General features: G+C 38.8%; 1 protein-coding gene across 1 annotated transcript in view; it reads left to right on the plus strand.

The window, feature by feature from the left end:
* ptpn12 (protein tyrosine phosphatase non-receptor type 12) overlaps positions 1-19,144 on the plus strand; it is a gene marked incomplete in the record, with an annotated part of 46,074 nt that overhangs the window by 23,517 nt on the left and 3,413 nt on the right. Inside the window, 5 exon segments of the mRNA XM_062444118.1 lie at positions 3,106-3,191; positions 10,640-10,829; positions 11,435-12,386; positions 17,978-18,016; positions 18,807-18,894. Coding sequence (XP_062300102.1) covers positions 3,106-3,191; positions 10,640-10,829; positions 11,435-12,386; positions 17,978-18,016; positions 18,807-18,894 — 1,355 coding nt within the window.

The following is a 19,144-nucleotide window of genomic DNA, read 5'->3' on the forward strand; positions in this document are numbered from 1 at the left end:
AATCAGCTAAAAAGCTTGCAGGTGACAGATCCCTGATCCACAGCTCCTTCATATCGTATCACATCGGTATTTGTGTTAAAAGCCACTGAAGCTGTGAGCTACTCTTCATTGGAAGTAGTGCAACCACACTGATGCCACACTTTAACTGAAAGTAGCAATCCACACTACAAGCTACACAGAAGAGCTATCTTAACACACTGAAATCATTTCACATCAATCTCTTACCAGAACTATATCATTTTATTAATATACTTGAATAATATAATTAAGTAAGGCATCATTACTATTATTCTACTGTTTAGAAATGTATTGACAGAATGGACCAGTCAAACCAGTCTGTTTGATTGATCCTCTCCTGAAACATTAAATAGGAGTAATCATTTTCATCTTCAAGAGAAAAGAAAGAAGTGCGATGCAGGCTACATACTAGAAAACATAGTAGCATATCTGGTTGCAAGCATGTTTTTAAAAACTGCTTTGCTACCCGGCTGCCGCTGTAAAATGTAGTACAACTAGTAGTACATGTTGAACTGCTACTTCCCTACATTGTTATGTAGATATGTTAAGATAAAAGACAAAGAAAGCCAGAGGAAAGAGGAATGAATGAGACAGTGTGGACGTCTAGAAAGAAAAAAAAAACAAAAACCCTACAGACTGAAGACAGAGAGACGATGAGAGAGCATATTGGCCGTAATCCAGGAGCCGACTTCCTTCTTAGGAAGCTCTGATGACATCACCCCTCTCCCAGAATGCACTTTGAGTCTGAGAATAGACACATGCATCCGTGGGGAAGGGGGGACCCTCGCTGCAAACAGTCACACGGACACACGCAACCACATTTTTATTTAACAGTGTTGTATCGGGAAAGAACGTGAACCTAAAATCTTAAAATATCACTAAATAACTCAGTGATGGATATATCTGCTGTATCACCCCCTGAAGGAAAAATCATATTTTGTTGTTTTAAACTTTGTCTTATTAATAATTTGCCAAGAGTAGGTGTGGTGTATACAGAGGAGCAGAACAACTCCAGTACAAGTTTATTACTGATGATATAAACTCATCATTATCTTACATCTTAAGTTGGAAGTCCAAGAGCACAGCGGACTCACACACACACACACACACACACACACACACACACACACACACACACACACACACACACACACACACACACACACACACACACACACACACACACACACACACACACACACACACACACACACACACACACACACACAGTTTTCAAAACATTATCAGTGTGCTTTACTGACTCAGTCCATACACACATTGAGTCACGTCCAGTCAGCCATTGTTAGTGACCGAAACACCCACATAGGTGCTCTCAGTAGCAGTACTAACAATACGCCTACACATACGCACATCCCACACGCGTTTCTATGCTCATACGCAGCCATCATTGTTTGCAAAAAAGTATCTCTTCCCAATTGATTCTGGCCAAACACACACAGACATACGTACAGTAGACAGCCACTCGGGATGTGATCTAATCCTATGTCTTATACTCAAGTCGGTTCCTCGACAGACTCGCATACACACACAGAGCTGAAGTGGCTTGATTTTCCCCGCCGTTGTGAGTTTATGACGACCGGAGTCCTCCTGTTGTCTTCTCATTATCAGAGTGGAGCGAGAGTCAAATTAATGAGTCGCGGGGGAAGAGAGGATAGGAGGAGGATGAGGAGGAGGAGGAAGACAGGAGGTGAGAGGAAGAGAGAGAAAATTAGTAAGGAGGAGGAGGAAGGCTTATTTCAGGAACTATTTCAGCAACTTCCTTCTTCAGAGTCATCTAGAGAAGGAGAGATAGTAGACTCGTTAGAGAAAAAGACGCTTTATATTTCAACGGCAATCATAAAAACTCGAAATTGACTTTTGGTTAATGAAGTTTATAATAAAACAAAAGATAGCTGATTCAAAATTTTGCAAAGCTAATAATGCGTATGCTGAATTCATATAGATGATTTGCCAGTTACACACACACACACACACACACACACACACACACACACACACACACACACACACACACACACACACACACACACACACACACACACACACACACACAGTCATGTAAAGGCTCTTAGGCTGGCTGTACATGCCAAAGATCCAATCACATTAGGAATGCTGTCGGACTGCAAATACCAGAAAACTCACAGCAGCTCAGGTGTGTTCATTTCACATGTCAATGTGGGATGGAAACACTTTCCAGAGCAGCACAGTCAAAAGTTCCACAAAAAAAAAACAACATTTAAACACAGAATATCCTTAAACTATGGAAGTAAAATGTGTTTGTGTCCTAAAATCAGTGCTGGAAAGAGTATTTATATTTTTTACTTAAAGGACAGGTTCACTGTTTTTTTTAAGTCCATCTTAAAACATCAGTCAGGGGCCTAAATTAACATTGAAATAGTTTTTCTCTTGTTGTAATCATCCCTTCTGTTCATACTTACAGAATTAATCCTTTCAAATGAACTTACAATGTAAATGATGGACAAATCAAATAAAGCGGTTAAAGTCTTCTCAGTAATTAATGTTGAGCTGCAGTTGAAGGAAGAAAAAGACTCATTTCTGTGGCTGAAGCTTCATATTAGCTTCAATTAAACTTTAAAATAAATGTGTGCACAGAAGGAGGACTGTGGATTTTGTCCTCCATCACCTACTTATGAAAGTGCATTATGATGGGATCTTCTTAATGGTCTGTATGAGCAAAAGGAAAACACTGGACACATATCATATCACCATAATTAAAATTCTAGCCTTCAAAATTGTGTGTAAAAGTAAAAAGCATTTTAAAAAGCATCGAAAGTCAATGGCCCCTGTCAGATTTATATTATTATTATTATTACTGATGTGGCATGTCAGCATTTAAGTGTTTCAGCTGATCGATTTGAAGCTAATTTGAACTACTTTATGTACTAATGGGCAGTTTAATCTGTAAACTGATCACATGTTTTATATGTTAAATCTTAATCTGTAAAGTACTTAGTCGCTACAGCCGTCATATTAATGTAGAACAATAAAAAAGTATAATATTTCCTTCTGATGTGTTGTGTATTTTTGCTTTGCATGTGTGTCCAGGATGAAAGTAGTCCAGTCAAAGCAGCCCAGCAGTCAGACGACGAGAGATGGGACACACCTCCTCCAAAACCTCCTCGCATACGCAGGTAAGACACAGTCTCTAGTTTTTCTATCCAAACCTATTTAAGTTCAAATCTGTTTTCTGGGAGTTATCAGAATTCACTTGTCACTTGCAAAAAATTGTATGCAGCTGAAGAATAAAATGATCCACTCTCATCATCCACACAGATGAATGAACAGGCTCACACAGAAGTGAGCAGTAGGTGTGAAGTGGCCCGTCAGTGAGCACAGTGGGTGTTGTGTTTTGTAGGAGGATGGCAAAGACAAAAAGAAAAAGTCACACAATGAAAACATATCCAAACAGAAGTAGCGGGCGTTCTTTTCACCCCAAACAAACCAGAGTTTTTATGAAACATGACTTCCCTGTCAGCCCACAGATACAACCGAGCCTCCACTTTACTGAAGTTAACTTCTGCTTAGCTGCTAATAACTGTTGTGGCCTCAGGAGGAGCTGTATTTATAGATCATTTTGCAACACTTTGCAATAGTCTGCAACACTACATCGTGTTGAACGCGCCACAACCCAAGGCTAGTTGAAGCAGAACTGCTACATCTTACATCTCCCTCTCCTCTTTAAGAACAAATGCTTTTACACCCATGCAAGCTCGTAATTTAAAACATATACAAGCTTGTATGCACACATGTGTGCCCCGTCTTCCTTTATAACTCTCTTCAGCATTTTTCCTGCTTTCTCTCCTCTTGTTTCTCTCTCTACTGTCTGATAAGCAAGAGTTGCTCCAATGTGTTCCCCTATTCTCCCTCTCCTTTCATTTTTATTTTTACTGTATGTGCCCAGCAGTCCCTCGTATTATCTATCTACAGAAGCTTTGGTAGATGCCATTGCTCAAACAAGTTGCCTCAGTACTGTTGCTTTAATGTCACAGAGGATATCCTGTTGCCAGGAGACAACACTGTTTTACTTAATTACCTGTTGCTGGCAGCCTTTTCCAACTACATTGTCTAAAAATGGCCAAGTTTGCAGCAGTGTGAATCATTGCATTTCATTTTTTTCATTCTTTACTCAGGATTAATCCTCATTTAAATTTGACGGCCAATTCTGAACCTCAGTAACAAGTTAGCTTGTGTGAAATTTAGTACGGAAAAAAATCATTTATCATCACTGACACGACCTTTGTTGAGTTCCCTTACTGCACTAAAATTATGGCTTCCTGAATTTGTCGGTTTGATGGGAAAGCAAACATTTTTCCTGAAGTCCTAATTTTGGGAGGTGATCTGTTTACTGAAGCATTTCTTTCCTGCTCTAAGTTAAACATACACATTTGAACTCGGACAGGCTGCCAAAATAGGAAGTGTCCCTCGAAAAAAGGACAGAGCGAGAGTGACAGAATCAATGGATTTATCTCTTTCGATTCTTGTCTCTCTCTCTGTGACTCTCTCTCTCCTTGTCATCCTTTTGTCTCTTAAAGAAGACATGTCAAAGTCCTAGTTTGAGCCTGAGACTATTTTAGTGATGGTAAGAGCTATTTTTACCGGCATAGTCCACATTCTGCCGGCCACACTCCCCCTGGGTGACTTCAGTGGTGTGATTGTGTGTATCTGAGAAATTCTGCAGGATCTCCAAAAAGGCTGGCATCAAGGTCATCGTTGTAATGACTGAGTCATGGCTTTCACATCCAGTCATAGCCGCACCCTGACTAGTCATAACCTCCACATGTTGTGCCATGGTGGCTGGACGTTGACCTCAATGCCCCCTCCATATCAAAATCCATTAAGTGTTGACAGCTGGCATTGAATATTTACCCAGATGTTTAATGGCTTATAACATATTTCTTGATTTAAGTTTTAACATTGCTAATTAGACTGTTCATATCCCTTAAAGTAAGGTTTCAGAAAAAGTATTACTTTTATGTTTTAACCAAAACTCAGGTATTATATTGGCTCCGGTACTGAAAATGTTTATTTATACCTAGCTCTATCTGCCGTTTTGATCCGTGTTAGACAAAAAATCAACAGTTACCAACAATTTCAAGGTGTCTGTTTCCCCACACCACAAATTTGGGGAAAAACCCACATTGATGTAGCTCAATCTGAAGCACAGTTATCAGTGTGAGTATATTAAGGTATTGTTGGTGTTTATTAGTCTTATTTTAAGGTTGAGAAGGTTCAGCTTTCCAACAGAGGCACCTGACACCTTATTGTTTAAACATGTCAAACAAACTTTATGATGCTTATTAATTCTTATCATTTACAGTCAGTCAAATAGTTAATCATGTAATCTAGCAGCCTGAAATACATTTGTGGAATAGGCAATGATCTATATCGCTGTGGTTTGGGTTGAGCGGCCTACTTTCGTGAAGTCGTCGGTGTGAATATTTTCCGCAGCAGAAGCCGAAACCAGAAAGTTTCTCTTTTAAGCTCTATCCCCTTCTAGCGCATCCCCACATCCTACGAATGCATGCAGGTCTCACTGTTAACCAACTGATTAAAAATGCAGGATCTTCCCTCTGGAGTACATATATGGAGGACACAGCGTGCTTGGTGTGCGTGTTTGATTATTTTTCTGTGTTCATTTGTTAGTGTGGGTGGTGGCAGCGCATAAATTTCACTTTCTTTGTGAGTCTGCATGTGTGTATGCGTGGGTGTTTAGGTTGCATGTGTGTATACAAGTGTGCACAATATGGGCCAAGGTTAAGTCTGTGTTAGCAACATGACAACAGTATGGAAGGTTTTTAGTGTGTTTATGCTCCAGGGTTAACGTTGATTCTTAGCATATAAAGAAAAGTCTGACTCAAACTGCAGAAGCATTTTACACAATGTTCCTCCAAAGCAGCAAAGATGATATGATAATGTATTAAAAAAATAGATGCAAAATGAGCATTTAGTTATTGCAAAGTGTCAGCTAGAGAATTAGAAGTTGAGTGAATCAGATTGAGAGCGTCACACATGATGAGGAAACCTTCTTTTTGTTTGTTTTGCAGAAGTAAAATAGCTAAAACAATTTTAACTTTGATAACCAGAGGATATTTAAAAAAAAAGAGGCAACAAAACAATATTTTTTAATCTTCTATACTTTCAGCTCAATTTCTTTCCTTTGGATAAAACACAATGTTTTTCAGCCTTCCGGATAAAACAGTATGACTACTTCTTTATTCACTTGATGTAAACCCTCATCATATTTTAATACATATTTACTACATCCTCCATGTATGTTCTAGCGTTGCAGTTTCTCAGTTTATGTTTTGTGCCTCAAAGCTCAGTTTCATTCATGCTCAATCTTTATATGTTTTGCTGAGACTTATTAGTGTTTGCTCCTGTAACAGCCCAGCTTTCCCCTCAGGAATCATTAAAGTTTCATCTTATCTTATCTCAGAAGGACACACAGGGCTTGAATAAACTCATCTCAATGATTCATATCCCCATGGAAACTACCAGAACCAGCGGGAATCATCTGTGTTATTGTTAAATATATCTTTTGCTTGCTTGAGGCAATGTAGATGACATTGAGGGACAAAATTGAGAGAGTATAGTTGTTCTTGTGGGTAATTTGTGTTTTTCTTTTACTTTTAATTTGATTCTTTATGTCATTGTGCATTGTTATTACATCCACAGGCAATATAAATGGATGGATGCACTGAGGAATAAAATTAAAATCCATGAATTAAAAAAGGTCCAGGTTTGGAAAAAACAGACAGAATAAAAATGCTTCTAGCAATTTGGCTTCACACAGTTGCATACGTGAGATATTTGCACACCACAGAGAATACACAGGTCTCAGGGGGTTTGACTTATTGCACACAGTTTCTCAGTGTTATATGAAGATGTCCGTCTTTAAGTTTAAAGAGAAAGCAACATTTTCCATCACTACTACTGTCCAGTTATTCACGGTAGTTTCAACATGCATCATCCATCTTTAGGTCAGAGCCAATATACCCATTAAATATAAGTCAATAACTTTTGCTTCTGGGGAGATGTGGCCTGGATATATATGGCTTTGAAATCTAATGGTTTATGTGTATTAAAGATAATCGGTATTACCTTATATTACCTTATTACTACTCTCCACAAAGATTTTACCTATTGAATTCCAATCTATTTATGTGATTTTGCATGTTTTTATGCAATAGTACTGTATATGAACATCAGAATAATAATTCTGGGATCTGTGCAGAGATATAGTCATTTTTCAAAGATGATGTTCCCCAGCCTCATCTCTCTAAGTTTTAAATTGTACTCGGGGCCTTTTTCACTGCCATATAAATCTCAATATCATTTTATTGTAGACATTTTATTTTAATTGTTTAAATTCTTGAACTTAAATTTAAAAAGGATGACATTTCACTGTATAAGATTTTCTTTGAGGTTACTGTACAGAGGTTCATCTTGATAGATCTTTAGGTAAAATTATACCCAAGTACTTGAAAGATTCTGTTTTACCATTTAAATGGATATGCAGACATGAGTTTTCCAGATAGACTTAAGTTGTACGTAAGAGTTTCAGTTTGATTGGTTTTCCATTTGTAATCTGCTTTTTTAATATGAGGACATCATCTGCGTAACATGCTATTTTATGTTCTACTTCATTCATTTCAGTACCCTTCATAAAAATGTCACTCTGTCGTATTTGTTGGGTTAGATGTAGTGAAAAATAAGTGGAGTCCAGGCACAGCATGTGTATAAATCCTGTCTGATTGATCTGAATTAAACCAGGGAGCATTTTCACTCTTAAAGATATAAAAGCTTCTATCCAAGTAGAGGGGGGGGGGGGGGGTTCTGCTTTCTTTAGTGCCCATTTGCATGTGGTTAGTAACATTGCCATGAGTTCCTTTCTTACTGCTTTGTACCCTTCAGTTGTGAAACCATCACTTCCTGTTGATTTGTTAGCTTTTAGTCTGGCAGTCTGCCTCACTTAATTCTTTTAATGTTATTTCTGCACTTAAGAGCTTATTCCACCTTCATAACTGGTTATTCTATGGCCTGTTTAGTCTCATATTTTATATATAGTTTTATCTGCTTCTTGCTTTTTTCAGTCTCCTTGCCAATAATGTCTTAAATTTCGAGCTGTTCTCATGGTATCTTTGCTTAGTGAATAGCATCTTTTTCTCAGTTTCTTGTGTATGCATCATGTTAACGATGTATATTTCAATTTCATTACTCATTTTGCTTTTTAAATGAAAGGGTCATTCAGCAGGCTCTTGGCAGTTCTCCAATTTGATAGTAACGAGTGAGAGGTAGAGTAATGTATGCAGTGCCTTGCATTTGCATCTTTTAGGCCTATGTCTCTGATTAATGCATCAAACGTTTTGCTTACTGCTTTAGAGGTGTGTGTTTAATTGATATATCTTGTTTATGTTCAGATCTCCTCCACATGTTAATCAGTGTGAGTTATTATGTCAGATATCATCTTTGGAAAAAAAGAAAAGTCATTTCCTGCAGGAGCATTAATGTAAAGTTATGTGATTTCACTCTTATTTGTTGTTCCCTTAAAAAGGATGAATCTTCCCACCTTTAAACACATGTAAGAGCGGGACCCTCCATAGCAGCTTAGTCGGTAAAATGTATTTGTCTACCACAAGAACATTTTGTATTTTTAATGTCAGATTCATTTTTACAGCTCTTATTTCAAGTAAAACAGAGAGTTGTTTCTCTATCCAAGAAATGATCATCTTAAGTGTTTTTGTCTTACATTGTATTGTTTGTTTCTTCTGTCTAAAGGTGTGTTTTATTATGATTAATCAAAATTATAGGTATTTTGCGATTGAACCCCTTTTATGGGCTTTCATTTGAGTTATTTTAATGGGAATCTTCTTGACTGACCAGTTTATCCTCATTGAGTTTGGACCTAAAGCATTTTTCTAAATACTTGTTCCATTGTTTCCACTCCTTTAGTTTGGTTTTCTGATTCCCCGATTTTTCTAGTTGGGCTTGTCGAGCTCGTTTTTGATATCATCTCATCCAGTCACAAATCTCCTGCAGAATCCTCTCCATGTTCACCTTTGCATTTTCGTTGCATTTCTACCTTCTGCCAAATTTCCCGTTAGCATTGAGTTCTGCACCTTGTGGTACTTCATCATTCTCGTTTAATACTGTCATGTTTTTTTAAATTCACCAATTAACAGGATATATTTATATGTTATCTCTGATTCATTAAAGAAAATACACATTTCATTCAAAAACTAATTTAAAATAATAGACACATTCATAGAAGAATATCGGCTATTAGAAACTCAACAGAAACATTGAATCTTTATGAGGAAGCCTTTTACAGTGCGGCTGCAACACCGAGGTTACTTAACAAAAGGAAATCCCCTGTGCTTCTAACTTGCAACTTCTGTCTCTGTGTGTCTCACTTTCTATCTGTCTTTCACACACACACACACACACACACACACACACACACACACACACACACACACACACACACACACACACACACACACACACACACACACACACACACACACACACACACTCAGAGAGCATCATGTGCAGTCCTAGGGCAGCTCTTGCCTCAGTCATGTGCTCATGATTTAGCACATCACCACATCCTTTGACTGTTTTGTGTGTGTGTGTGTACTTATTTGCATGTACAAGTAAATGTATGTTCACCAGAGTGGAAAAATATCTTTAAGTATAACTTTCCATATATGTGAAGGGGAGCTTGATGACAACCTCAGTATCCTGTTTTAAATTCACACACCCACACGTGTGCATCTACAGGTGTGAAGCTTATAAGCACATTACCAAAATACACAACGCTGTATAGAATTAGTGGGAAACTTTTGTCAAGTACAATATAAATTCCTCTATCTTTCTTCAAAGGTGATGAAAGACTACATGTGAAATAAAGCTGCTAGAAAATAGAATAAAATGCAAAATATAGCACATTCTTAATGCCCTGTGTGGAAATCTTTCTTAGCCTCTTAATTGCATGTCCAGTAGCATTAGATAAACTAAATATTGATTTAGTCTGTTTTCAGTTCATCATTTCCACCCTTAAATCCACAAAATATAGCTGAGAGCTGTCTGACAGTGCAAAAAACCTCCACTGAGGACATGTACTGTAATTTGTCTCAGCTGTACTATGAGCGTGTTGCTACCTTTTTAAAACTGTGCCACCTAGTGGACAGACGCTGTCTTTTAGTTTCATTCATATGTGTGAAGCTCACTTCATTTCATATGTAGATAGTGTCACTGTAGATATCTGAGTTTCATCATTCCTTCCTTTTTTTTTTTTTTAGATTGAGAATAATTTAAGCATGGATGTCCAAAAATATCACAAGGTTGTCTGACCACAGTGATGAAATCCTTCCCTTTTCATCATTTTCATTTCCTAAATTGCCTGAACCACAGTCTTCATAACTGCTGCACCTTTAGATGTACTTCCAAAAAATTTACAGCATAAAAATGGATTTTGAGTTTGGTGCTTTAATTATAGTAGTGTATTTTGCACCCTTTCTTGTCTCTTTCTTCACTGTTAAATATGTTGTTATTTTTTCTCTCTCTCTCTCTCTAGTTCCCAAGTAGAAGGTGATGTTAAGGAAGAGATCCTCCAGCCCCCGGAGCCTCACCCCGTACCCCCGATTCTGACCCCGTCTCCACCCTCAGCTTTCCCCACTGTCACCAACGTACGGCAGGACAACGACCGCTACCACCCCAAACCTGTCATACACGTCCTGGCTACCGCACAACATAATGTGACAAAGGTACAGATACAGTGGAAATCATTGCATTGAGTCCATTTACACTGTATCAAGTTTGTTGTGTAAATGTTGAGTTGTCCTCAGTGCAGTTGATTCATTATGTCGTAAAAATACTGGTTTATTTAGGGTGTTGTGGAAAAAGGTTTTTTTATGTTGTATGTACACTATTTAGACCTGTAAAACCTGTTATGTATGTTAGAGTTAACCTTTATTAAGTAGTTGACAGTACAGGTTAAAAGGATTTAGGGGGATAGAACTGTAGCAAATCTTACTTGATACTTCTCTGATCTGCATGTTTCTTCTGTTAGGAACAATATCACATAATTCCGTTTTTTTTGTGTGTGAGCAATAACTAAAAAATATGGTAAATGTCCATTATCAATAGACTTGTTTGCATGCACTATGTGTAACAGCTCACATAAGGCTGTTGTACCTTAGTTATATTTTCAATCTGAGAATCTTATTTCTAGAGAATTTCATACATTTTTCTCTTGCTGCCTCTGGCTCCCATCCATGCATGTCCCAACACTGAAAGTATGTGGAAGATTTTGCTGCATTTTCAAAGGGTTCTTTCATGTTTTTGCCCTTTTCACTTCTTCTCTTTTCAGAATCAAGACGTGGACAAGCAGCAGAACCAGTCAGAGCTCAGTCCAAACACGCAGACCAGTCCCTCGGAACAAAAAGATCAAGATCTGCTTAGTCGAAAACAGCAAACCCAAGTCTCAAACCTAGATCTCAACGACAACTATAACAACAAACTATCAACATCGACAAAGTCAGAATCGGGCCAAAGCCAGACTCAGACTCCCTCCTCCCCCCTCTCGCCAGCCGTTGAATGTTCCGGTGCTCCTCGGATCGAGAGGAAGCTGAGCATTGAGATTAAAAAGGTGCCGTTGCAGGAAGGACCTCGTAGCTTTGACACTTCCTCCTCTATGGGAGTAGCAGGCGGAGCGGGCAGCGGTTCAACCAACAGCGCGGCCATGCTGCAAAGAAGCCACGCCTTCAAAGCCCGCTCCGGTCAATCCCTGCTGACGTCTAGCTCCTCGCTGTCGGAGGACTCGGGCACGGAGGGCGGAGCGGGCGGATGCGGGGAGAGTCAAGCGGACGGAGGAGTCCTGGCCAGACCGAACCACCTCCCTGTGAAGAGCGAGAAGGGCGAGGTGCAAGGAGGGGAGAGAGCGGAGGTGAAGGCCGGCCACGCATCGTGGGCTCAACCCTGCAACAGCCCCGAAAAACACTTCCCAAAGACCTCCTCTTCCTCTTCCTCGTCAGACCGCGTCGCCCCATCCTCCTCCTCCTCCTCCCACCTCTCCTCTTCCTCTTCCTCCTCTTCCTCCACTCCTGTTAGGACTGCCCTAAGTTTCACCAACCCCCTGCACTCTGATAACTCGGACGAAGAGGGGGACGGAGAGATGTCTGGAGGAAGGGAAGGTTGTCGTACTAATATATCCACGGCGACGGCCATGGTTAGTACGCTCTCTCCCCTCGGAGACCAGCAGCCGGTCAGGAAGGTGTCGCCCATGTCGATCGCAGGGCAGAGCTCTCCGTCACCTCCAGCAAGTATGTCAATCAGCTTCAGCCATCGCTCTTTAATTGAATGACTGGATGTAATTCTTTCAGCCAACTGGCTAATTTTCTGACAGAATCGCTTAGCAAGTTAACAGAGAAGCCAACAAATTAACTATAAAAGTAGTGAGATAATTAGACATCTAGATGAACTAAATGAATCAGGTTTACACAGCAGTCATAATCAATTAAGTGGACCCGGAAATTAATCCAAACTAAACCTTCATCTCTGAAGTTCAGTTCAGCTCATGTGTTATGAGTTCTTTTTTTTCTAAAAACACTGTTGAAGGCGCTAAGTGTAAGTCTGACAACCTGTCCTTATTATAACACACGCCCACACATGCACAGGAAAACCACACGGCAGAGGCATTTTCTGGGTCAGTAAGGAGCCAGAGGTCTTAGACAGACCACATGGTAATGACAAGTTTTATCTGAAAACACACACACACACACACACACACACACACACACACCCAGTAGACAGTTGTTACTGCCGGGTGAAGTCAGACGCCAGGAGAAACCAAGAAACCAAGGACAGAAAAACAGGAGACATTGAAGACAAGAAGAATAACTATGAAAAAAAAAAAAAAAAGGCGAGATAGTTTCCAGTGAGCCTCATAAAGCATGACTGTATGACTAATTGGTCGGTTTGTGTGGAATGCTGCAAATGTTAACAGGCAAACATCTGTCAAAACAACTCCACTCTTCCTCTTTCAGCTTGTGTGTGTGTGTTTATCCGAGCGAGCGGATTTTACTGAGCGGGAGAAGGAATGAAAGAAATCCTGTTATGTGTGTTTTTGTTTCAGTGTGTGTGTGGTTGTGTGTGTGTGTGTGTGTGTGCGCGCAGGAACCTGTGTGTGCATGTTGGATGGTGAAGGATCGACACTGCATGACATAAATACACACTTGCCACCTTTTTGTGCACGTTGGGTTGAACAGAGCAGAGTCACACTGTTTGCTGTGTGTTGGCTGCGCCGTCATGATCGCAATGATGTGGTTTTTAATCTTCTGGGGTGTCAGGACTGAGGTCGCCCCCCCATCCCTCCCTCCCACCCTCCCTTCTGCTCTTTCGATTTCAAAATCAAGAGATTCTGAAATCTGATTCTTGGTGTGATTGGAGCTGACGTGAAGTGTGTCATTGTTGGACTTTGAACAGTTTTGATCTGGATGGTGAATCCTGGATGAAAGAACTTTAACAGCGTTTTTAAATATGTGGATGAAACTGTGAGGGTTGCATTATGGATCAGTGTGCCAGCACTACACTAAACTAATCTATCTTCTACAAGAAAATCACCCACTTTTTATTAGTTTAAATATAATTCTGACTTTATTTAACTTTCACATAATGTTTAGAAAGGCAGGTGGTTATTCAACTAGATTTAATTAAAGTGAAACTACCAGCAGGGCACAAAATTAGCTCCAGCCTAATGCTGCTAAAATATGCAAGTGGTAGATTTGTTTCACTCACCAGCCAAAAAACAGCAATAATGTACAGTATGGAGAGGCTCCTAACATTTGAACATTAACTAGCTGATTTGGTTGCTGGACAACAAGTTAATTTTGCAAGTTTTTTCAGCTCATTTAGAAACATTTTTTTCCCCATGTAAAATGTTCCTGTTCAACACTGTCATGTTATTAAATGTCTGGCTTCACACATAATGCACTCCTCAAGTATTTCCAATATTTAAAACCCAAATGCAGAAATATTTACCTCACAGTCTTGAAAGTGGTTGCTGTGGCAGTTTGAGTTTCGGTCTGCTTGGCTTTTCTGGCATATTATTTGTTTTTGGGCTGCGGTATTGCTTTGTTAAAAAAAAAAAAAAAAAAAAAGCTAACGTGGAAAAAGCTAATGGCTGCTATTTGATTGGTTTGCAAGAATCTCATGACTGCTTTTTGAAGAGTTGCACTGAGCTAATTGCTGCCTTGTGATATGACGAGAGAAAGCTGGTGGCTGCTTGTTTCACTGATTGCACATCAATGAATCAGTTTATTTCTACAGGTTAGTGAAGAGTTCAAAATACTTTAAAAGTCAGCGACAAACTAATAAGATACAAATATAAAATGATGGGAGACCAATGCATGCAAAGTTTGAGGTAATAATTTGGATTAAAGATTTAAAACATTACAAATTTACAGATGTTAAAATCCTCCTTCCTAAAATTATCATCTTAAAATGTAAAAAATATGATATTAGATCAAAAATAAAATATAACAGTATATTGCAATTAATGTTTAAACGCTCAACATTCAATTATTACTCATAACTAAATATTCAATAGTCATTATCTTCTTAATCATTCATTTTCTTTACGTTGGTAAAACATTTTAAAATGTCACAATAAAAGCAGGTGATATTAAGCAAGTTATATTAAAAAAAACAACCTTTTTTATTCTGTTATCTTTGTCTTTTGAAGCTGGAGTTTTGACTTTTAAGTCACCTAAACACCTAATACACCTAAAAAAAAAAAATGCAACTTTGTTACTTGGGACATAATTTGATTACTAATAGTTTAGAAAACACAGTTAGGAGCTTTTACAGACAGTGAACGTCAAAATGTTTTTATTAAAGAAGTTGTGGACATTGATTTGTAACTATGAGTTTAGTTAAAACTGTTAAATAAGTCGACAATGGATGATCACGGACTATCTCGTATATTAAAAACCACCCGTTATGATAAATCCATCACACTCGGCGTGAATGACTTAACAGCAGGTCAGAAAACCTTTTAATATGAGAGACATTAGGATCAATAAATTGTCACAGCCAGGAAATTAGGCTCACATTTAATATCCGTGTAGTACTCAAATGCAAATAAATCTCCGAAGGCAATATCTCCACCTCCTTTAGAGCCTCAGAGTAAATTCCGGCCTAAATGACTGAGAGAGAATATAATTAGAGGGGTCTTTAAGGTCTCAGTGAGAAAGACACAGTCAATCTCACGCTGTGTAATAAGCTCATTACAAGAAAATGACTCCTTAGACAATTAACTTGCATTAAAAAGAAACATTTTAGCCGGACAGTGGATTATAAAAGTTTATTGTTAGACCCCATAAATGTTCTGGTAGCGGGGTCGTGTGTGGCGGAGATAATTGAGTGAGTTTATATAGTTGTTACACTGAGTTACAGTTGATATTACACATCCTTGAGGCATTATAAGATTTCAAAATCATCAGATATGTACAGTATTTATAGTTAGTGGTTTAACAGGAGCAGCTGCACTCATCTTTTCCTCGTTACATTGTTTCCTTCTCATAACATGCTGCAGCAGGAGCTAAAGCTAATGAGCCGTGTCCAAATTTTCTTCATAGATGGACAATATTACCCTCAGATGGGAAGTTTGGACAGGATACGATCGAGAGAATGCAGGGAAATGTAATCAGCGACTGTCTGGAACAAATCAGTATTTCAGCTGCAACCCGTCAGGCCCTGAAACTTAAACAGACTGTGTATTTATCAAGCAGCAAAAGTCCCACCAAAAAAACCCCCCAACAAAAACAAATAAAAAAAAACAACAAAAACAAAATGATCTCAGATGTAGAGAAGTAACATGTCAGTCACAGCCATGAAGCTAACAGAGAATAGCATGTGGTCAGGAGTAATGAACATTTTCCACTGTTAATAACTGAGAATAGCTTGAAGGACTTTTAATAATTAGTGGAAAAAAAGATGATAATTCAAAATGCAGCTTATCAGGCCTCATGATGCATGAACACTTTAAAAAAAAAAATGGATTAAAATGCCTCATTGTTTTGACCATATTCAGACACAGTGTGAATACTGACATTAACTTACATAACAATTTAGAAATGAAATAAAATGTTTTTAAAACGGCAAAAACATATTTAACTTTTTTTTTTAAAGCTTTTTCACAAATTTGCAATAGAAAGTAAAAATAAAGAAGAAAATTTAATTTTGTATATGTGCTTGTGTCTGAATTACCAATGACCACAAATCCAGCAACACTAATAATAAGAATGCAACATATAAATAATTATATAAATGTACTTTAAATGGACATAATAGCTTACAATTAATTAAATACATTACTTTTTCCTTTTCATGATTTATTACAACATCACAATATCATGAATGGCACTTAATGTACCTGACTCAATACCAGTAAAGTGATACTTTGATAACTCCTGAAACAACAGGCACATGTTTAGAAACTCATCCCATCAGATACCTCCTATATATATATATATATATATATAAATATGCTTTCAGAAAGCTGTACATCAGTGTGTTAAGACAGGAAACAGTGAAGTATATCTCCATATTTCTCCTCCATGTTTTAAATATTTGAAAAAAGGAGGCTAAACAGAGTTTCATCTGTTGAGCTTTTATTTCTTTTTGTCCCGCTCTCACTTGACTTTCCTCTCGGCCAGTGAATTAACATTGCTTCTCATTTGACCTCTGACCTTTTTAACCCCAGACTGCTGGGACAGCGACGACTCCCCTCCCCCCCTCCCCGAGAGAACCCCTGAGTCCTTCATACTGGCCACAGGTGCGTGTTTGCATTGGTCGAGATTCACAGGTGTGTGTGTTTCCAGCGGGGCGCGGATTCACCGACCGGGCCGCCTCCTGGATACATCGCAGGTGGTTTTTTTTAACGGCTCCGTGTTATCGAGATGGATGGATGGATCAGTGATTATAAACAGCTGGAGTTGATCCAAACACTTTCATAGTTTCTTTGTTTTCTCTGTGAGGTGCTCGTATTGGTCTGCTTTTAATATTTACAGAGAGAAAATTAACGCGTGATGATGTGAGAAGGAAAAAGTGGTTGTTTGATACAGTCGGCAGCTTCTGATATGAGGCTGAAACAGGTGGAATATAAATTTCTGTTTCCATTTCATCTCCTTTCATCTGGTAGCGTATAGAGTATGAGCAGATAGCGGCTCAGTCTCTGTCAGCCTCACTTCAAACACACAGATGGATGCACATATTGCAGGTACCTCTCCTTTAATAACTCGGCGTCCATGTTGTCTTGCTGCCGTTAACATATTCTCCCACATTAGAGCACATGAGATGAAAAGAAGATAAACAGTTAAACTGAACTCTTTTATGAGACGCTTTATCAATTTTACAACACAAGAGGGCACCATTGGATATTTCAGACCTCCAGTGCAGTTGTTTTTTTTTGTTTTTTTTCTAAAGATAATCTTTGAATCAGGACACCACTTTTAGTCTCTGATTTATTGAGTGATTTTAAAATCCTTCATCATTCGCTACAGTTTTGATCAAAGAGGGTTTCACCTGTGTTCACCTCCTGATTCTGCTTCAAAGAGGATCATTCAGTCTGAATATTTTTTGCACAAGTGTAGGCAAAGCTTGGGTGCAACTTTTTACTGCAAATGGAGCCCCACGGTGAGATTGGGGGGGGATGAAGGAAAGAGTGGTTTAATGGAGGAGAAAGACGAAGAAAAGAGTGTACAGGTATTGTAAACACAGCGAGTTTGAAAGGATGAGTGGACTTTGGCACGTGTGTCTTTTTTTGTGCTTTATGTGTCTTAACTTTATTGTTCACTTGTCTTCAAATGTGTTTTCTTTGTCTAATTCACTCGTTTCTCGCTTTCTCCGTCAGACCCTTTGGACGTGAGGACATCGGCCTCGACACACAAAGGTGCGGACACACGTCATAGTTCACCTCAGCTTGTCTTCCTGTGTCTTGTCTCGCCTTTATCTGCTTTGTCTCTGTACGTTAGTTCTCGCGTGCGTCTTGTTTTCAGGCGTAGAGTTAGTCAGCAGAACAGGAAATAGACCTTCCGTGTTTTTACGAATTAGCCGTTCGCACGATAAAAAGACTGACAGCAGCAAGGCAGCAGTAAGAAAGAGAGCGAGTGGTAACCGTGACGCAGAGAGAGGAAAAAAGATCAAGCATGTCTGAGGAGAAGTGCAATGAAAGTGTGTGTGCTTATCAGTGCTTTGAGGAGTGTGTGATGATGGTTTCTGCCAATTTATTGCTTCAGTAGTTTGGGTACGTGTGTGTGTTACAGTCACAGAATAATCGAAAGGGGGAAAAACTGTTTGACTTGAATTATATAACGATTTTTTTTAACCCACCATGTATATAACTCAACAGGAGCGTTTACACAGGATAAAAAGCCTAAGTGCAAGTTTCTAAGCTCATGGTAAATTTTTGTATTGTGGTGTCGTTGCTACATGTATTATCAACCAAAACATAAAGACATGTCAAGTCAAACCTGATCATTCAATGGCTTAAGTATCTCTAATATTTGTATTTTCAGTGCTAACTAGTCAAACATTGGTAATAATTATGGCTTTAACTAAACTGGGATCTCCCCTCTGCATTCTAAGTGGATCTTATATCACTAAAACCATCATACAACACCTGCTAAACACTTATACAGACACTGATATTCACACAGCGTTTCCACCCTGTGTGTGTGTAGATGTGTCAGAGTGTGTTAAGAAGATGTCTCCAGCTGACCCTGCATCCGCTGGCACCACGGCAACAGACAACAAGGCAGACCTGGGTGGGTAAGTCTTCGGTCTTACCTCTGTCGTATGTTCTGACATCAGTGAATGCACCTTTTTTTCCCTCTATGACTTACAACTTCTGAAGGGACACAAGTAATGATTTTTTTCATTTCCAGCAAAAAACAAACAAACAAAAAAAAAACCCTGTAGTTGTCAAAGATTGTTTCTGTTTATGTCATCATTGTTTTTAAAGTGCGACGTTGCTTTTGCTGATTTCATGAAACTTAGCTTTGGGCTGTATGTATGCGGA

Source organism: Scomber scombrus, chromosome 22, assembly GCF_963691925.1.
Source record: "Scomber scombrus chromosome 22, fScoSco1.1, whole genome shotgun sequence".
Classification (NCBI taxonomy): domain Eukaryota; kingdom Metazoa; phylum Chordata; class Actinopteri; order Scombriformes; family Scombridae; genus Scomber; species Scomber scombrus.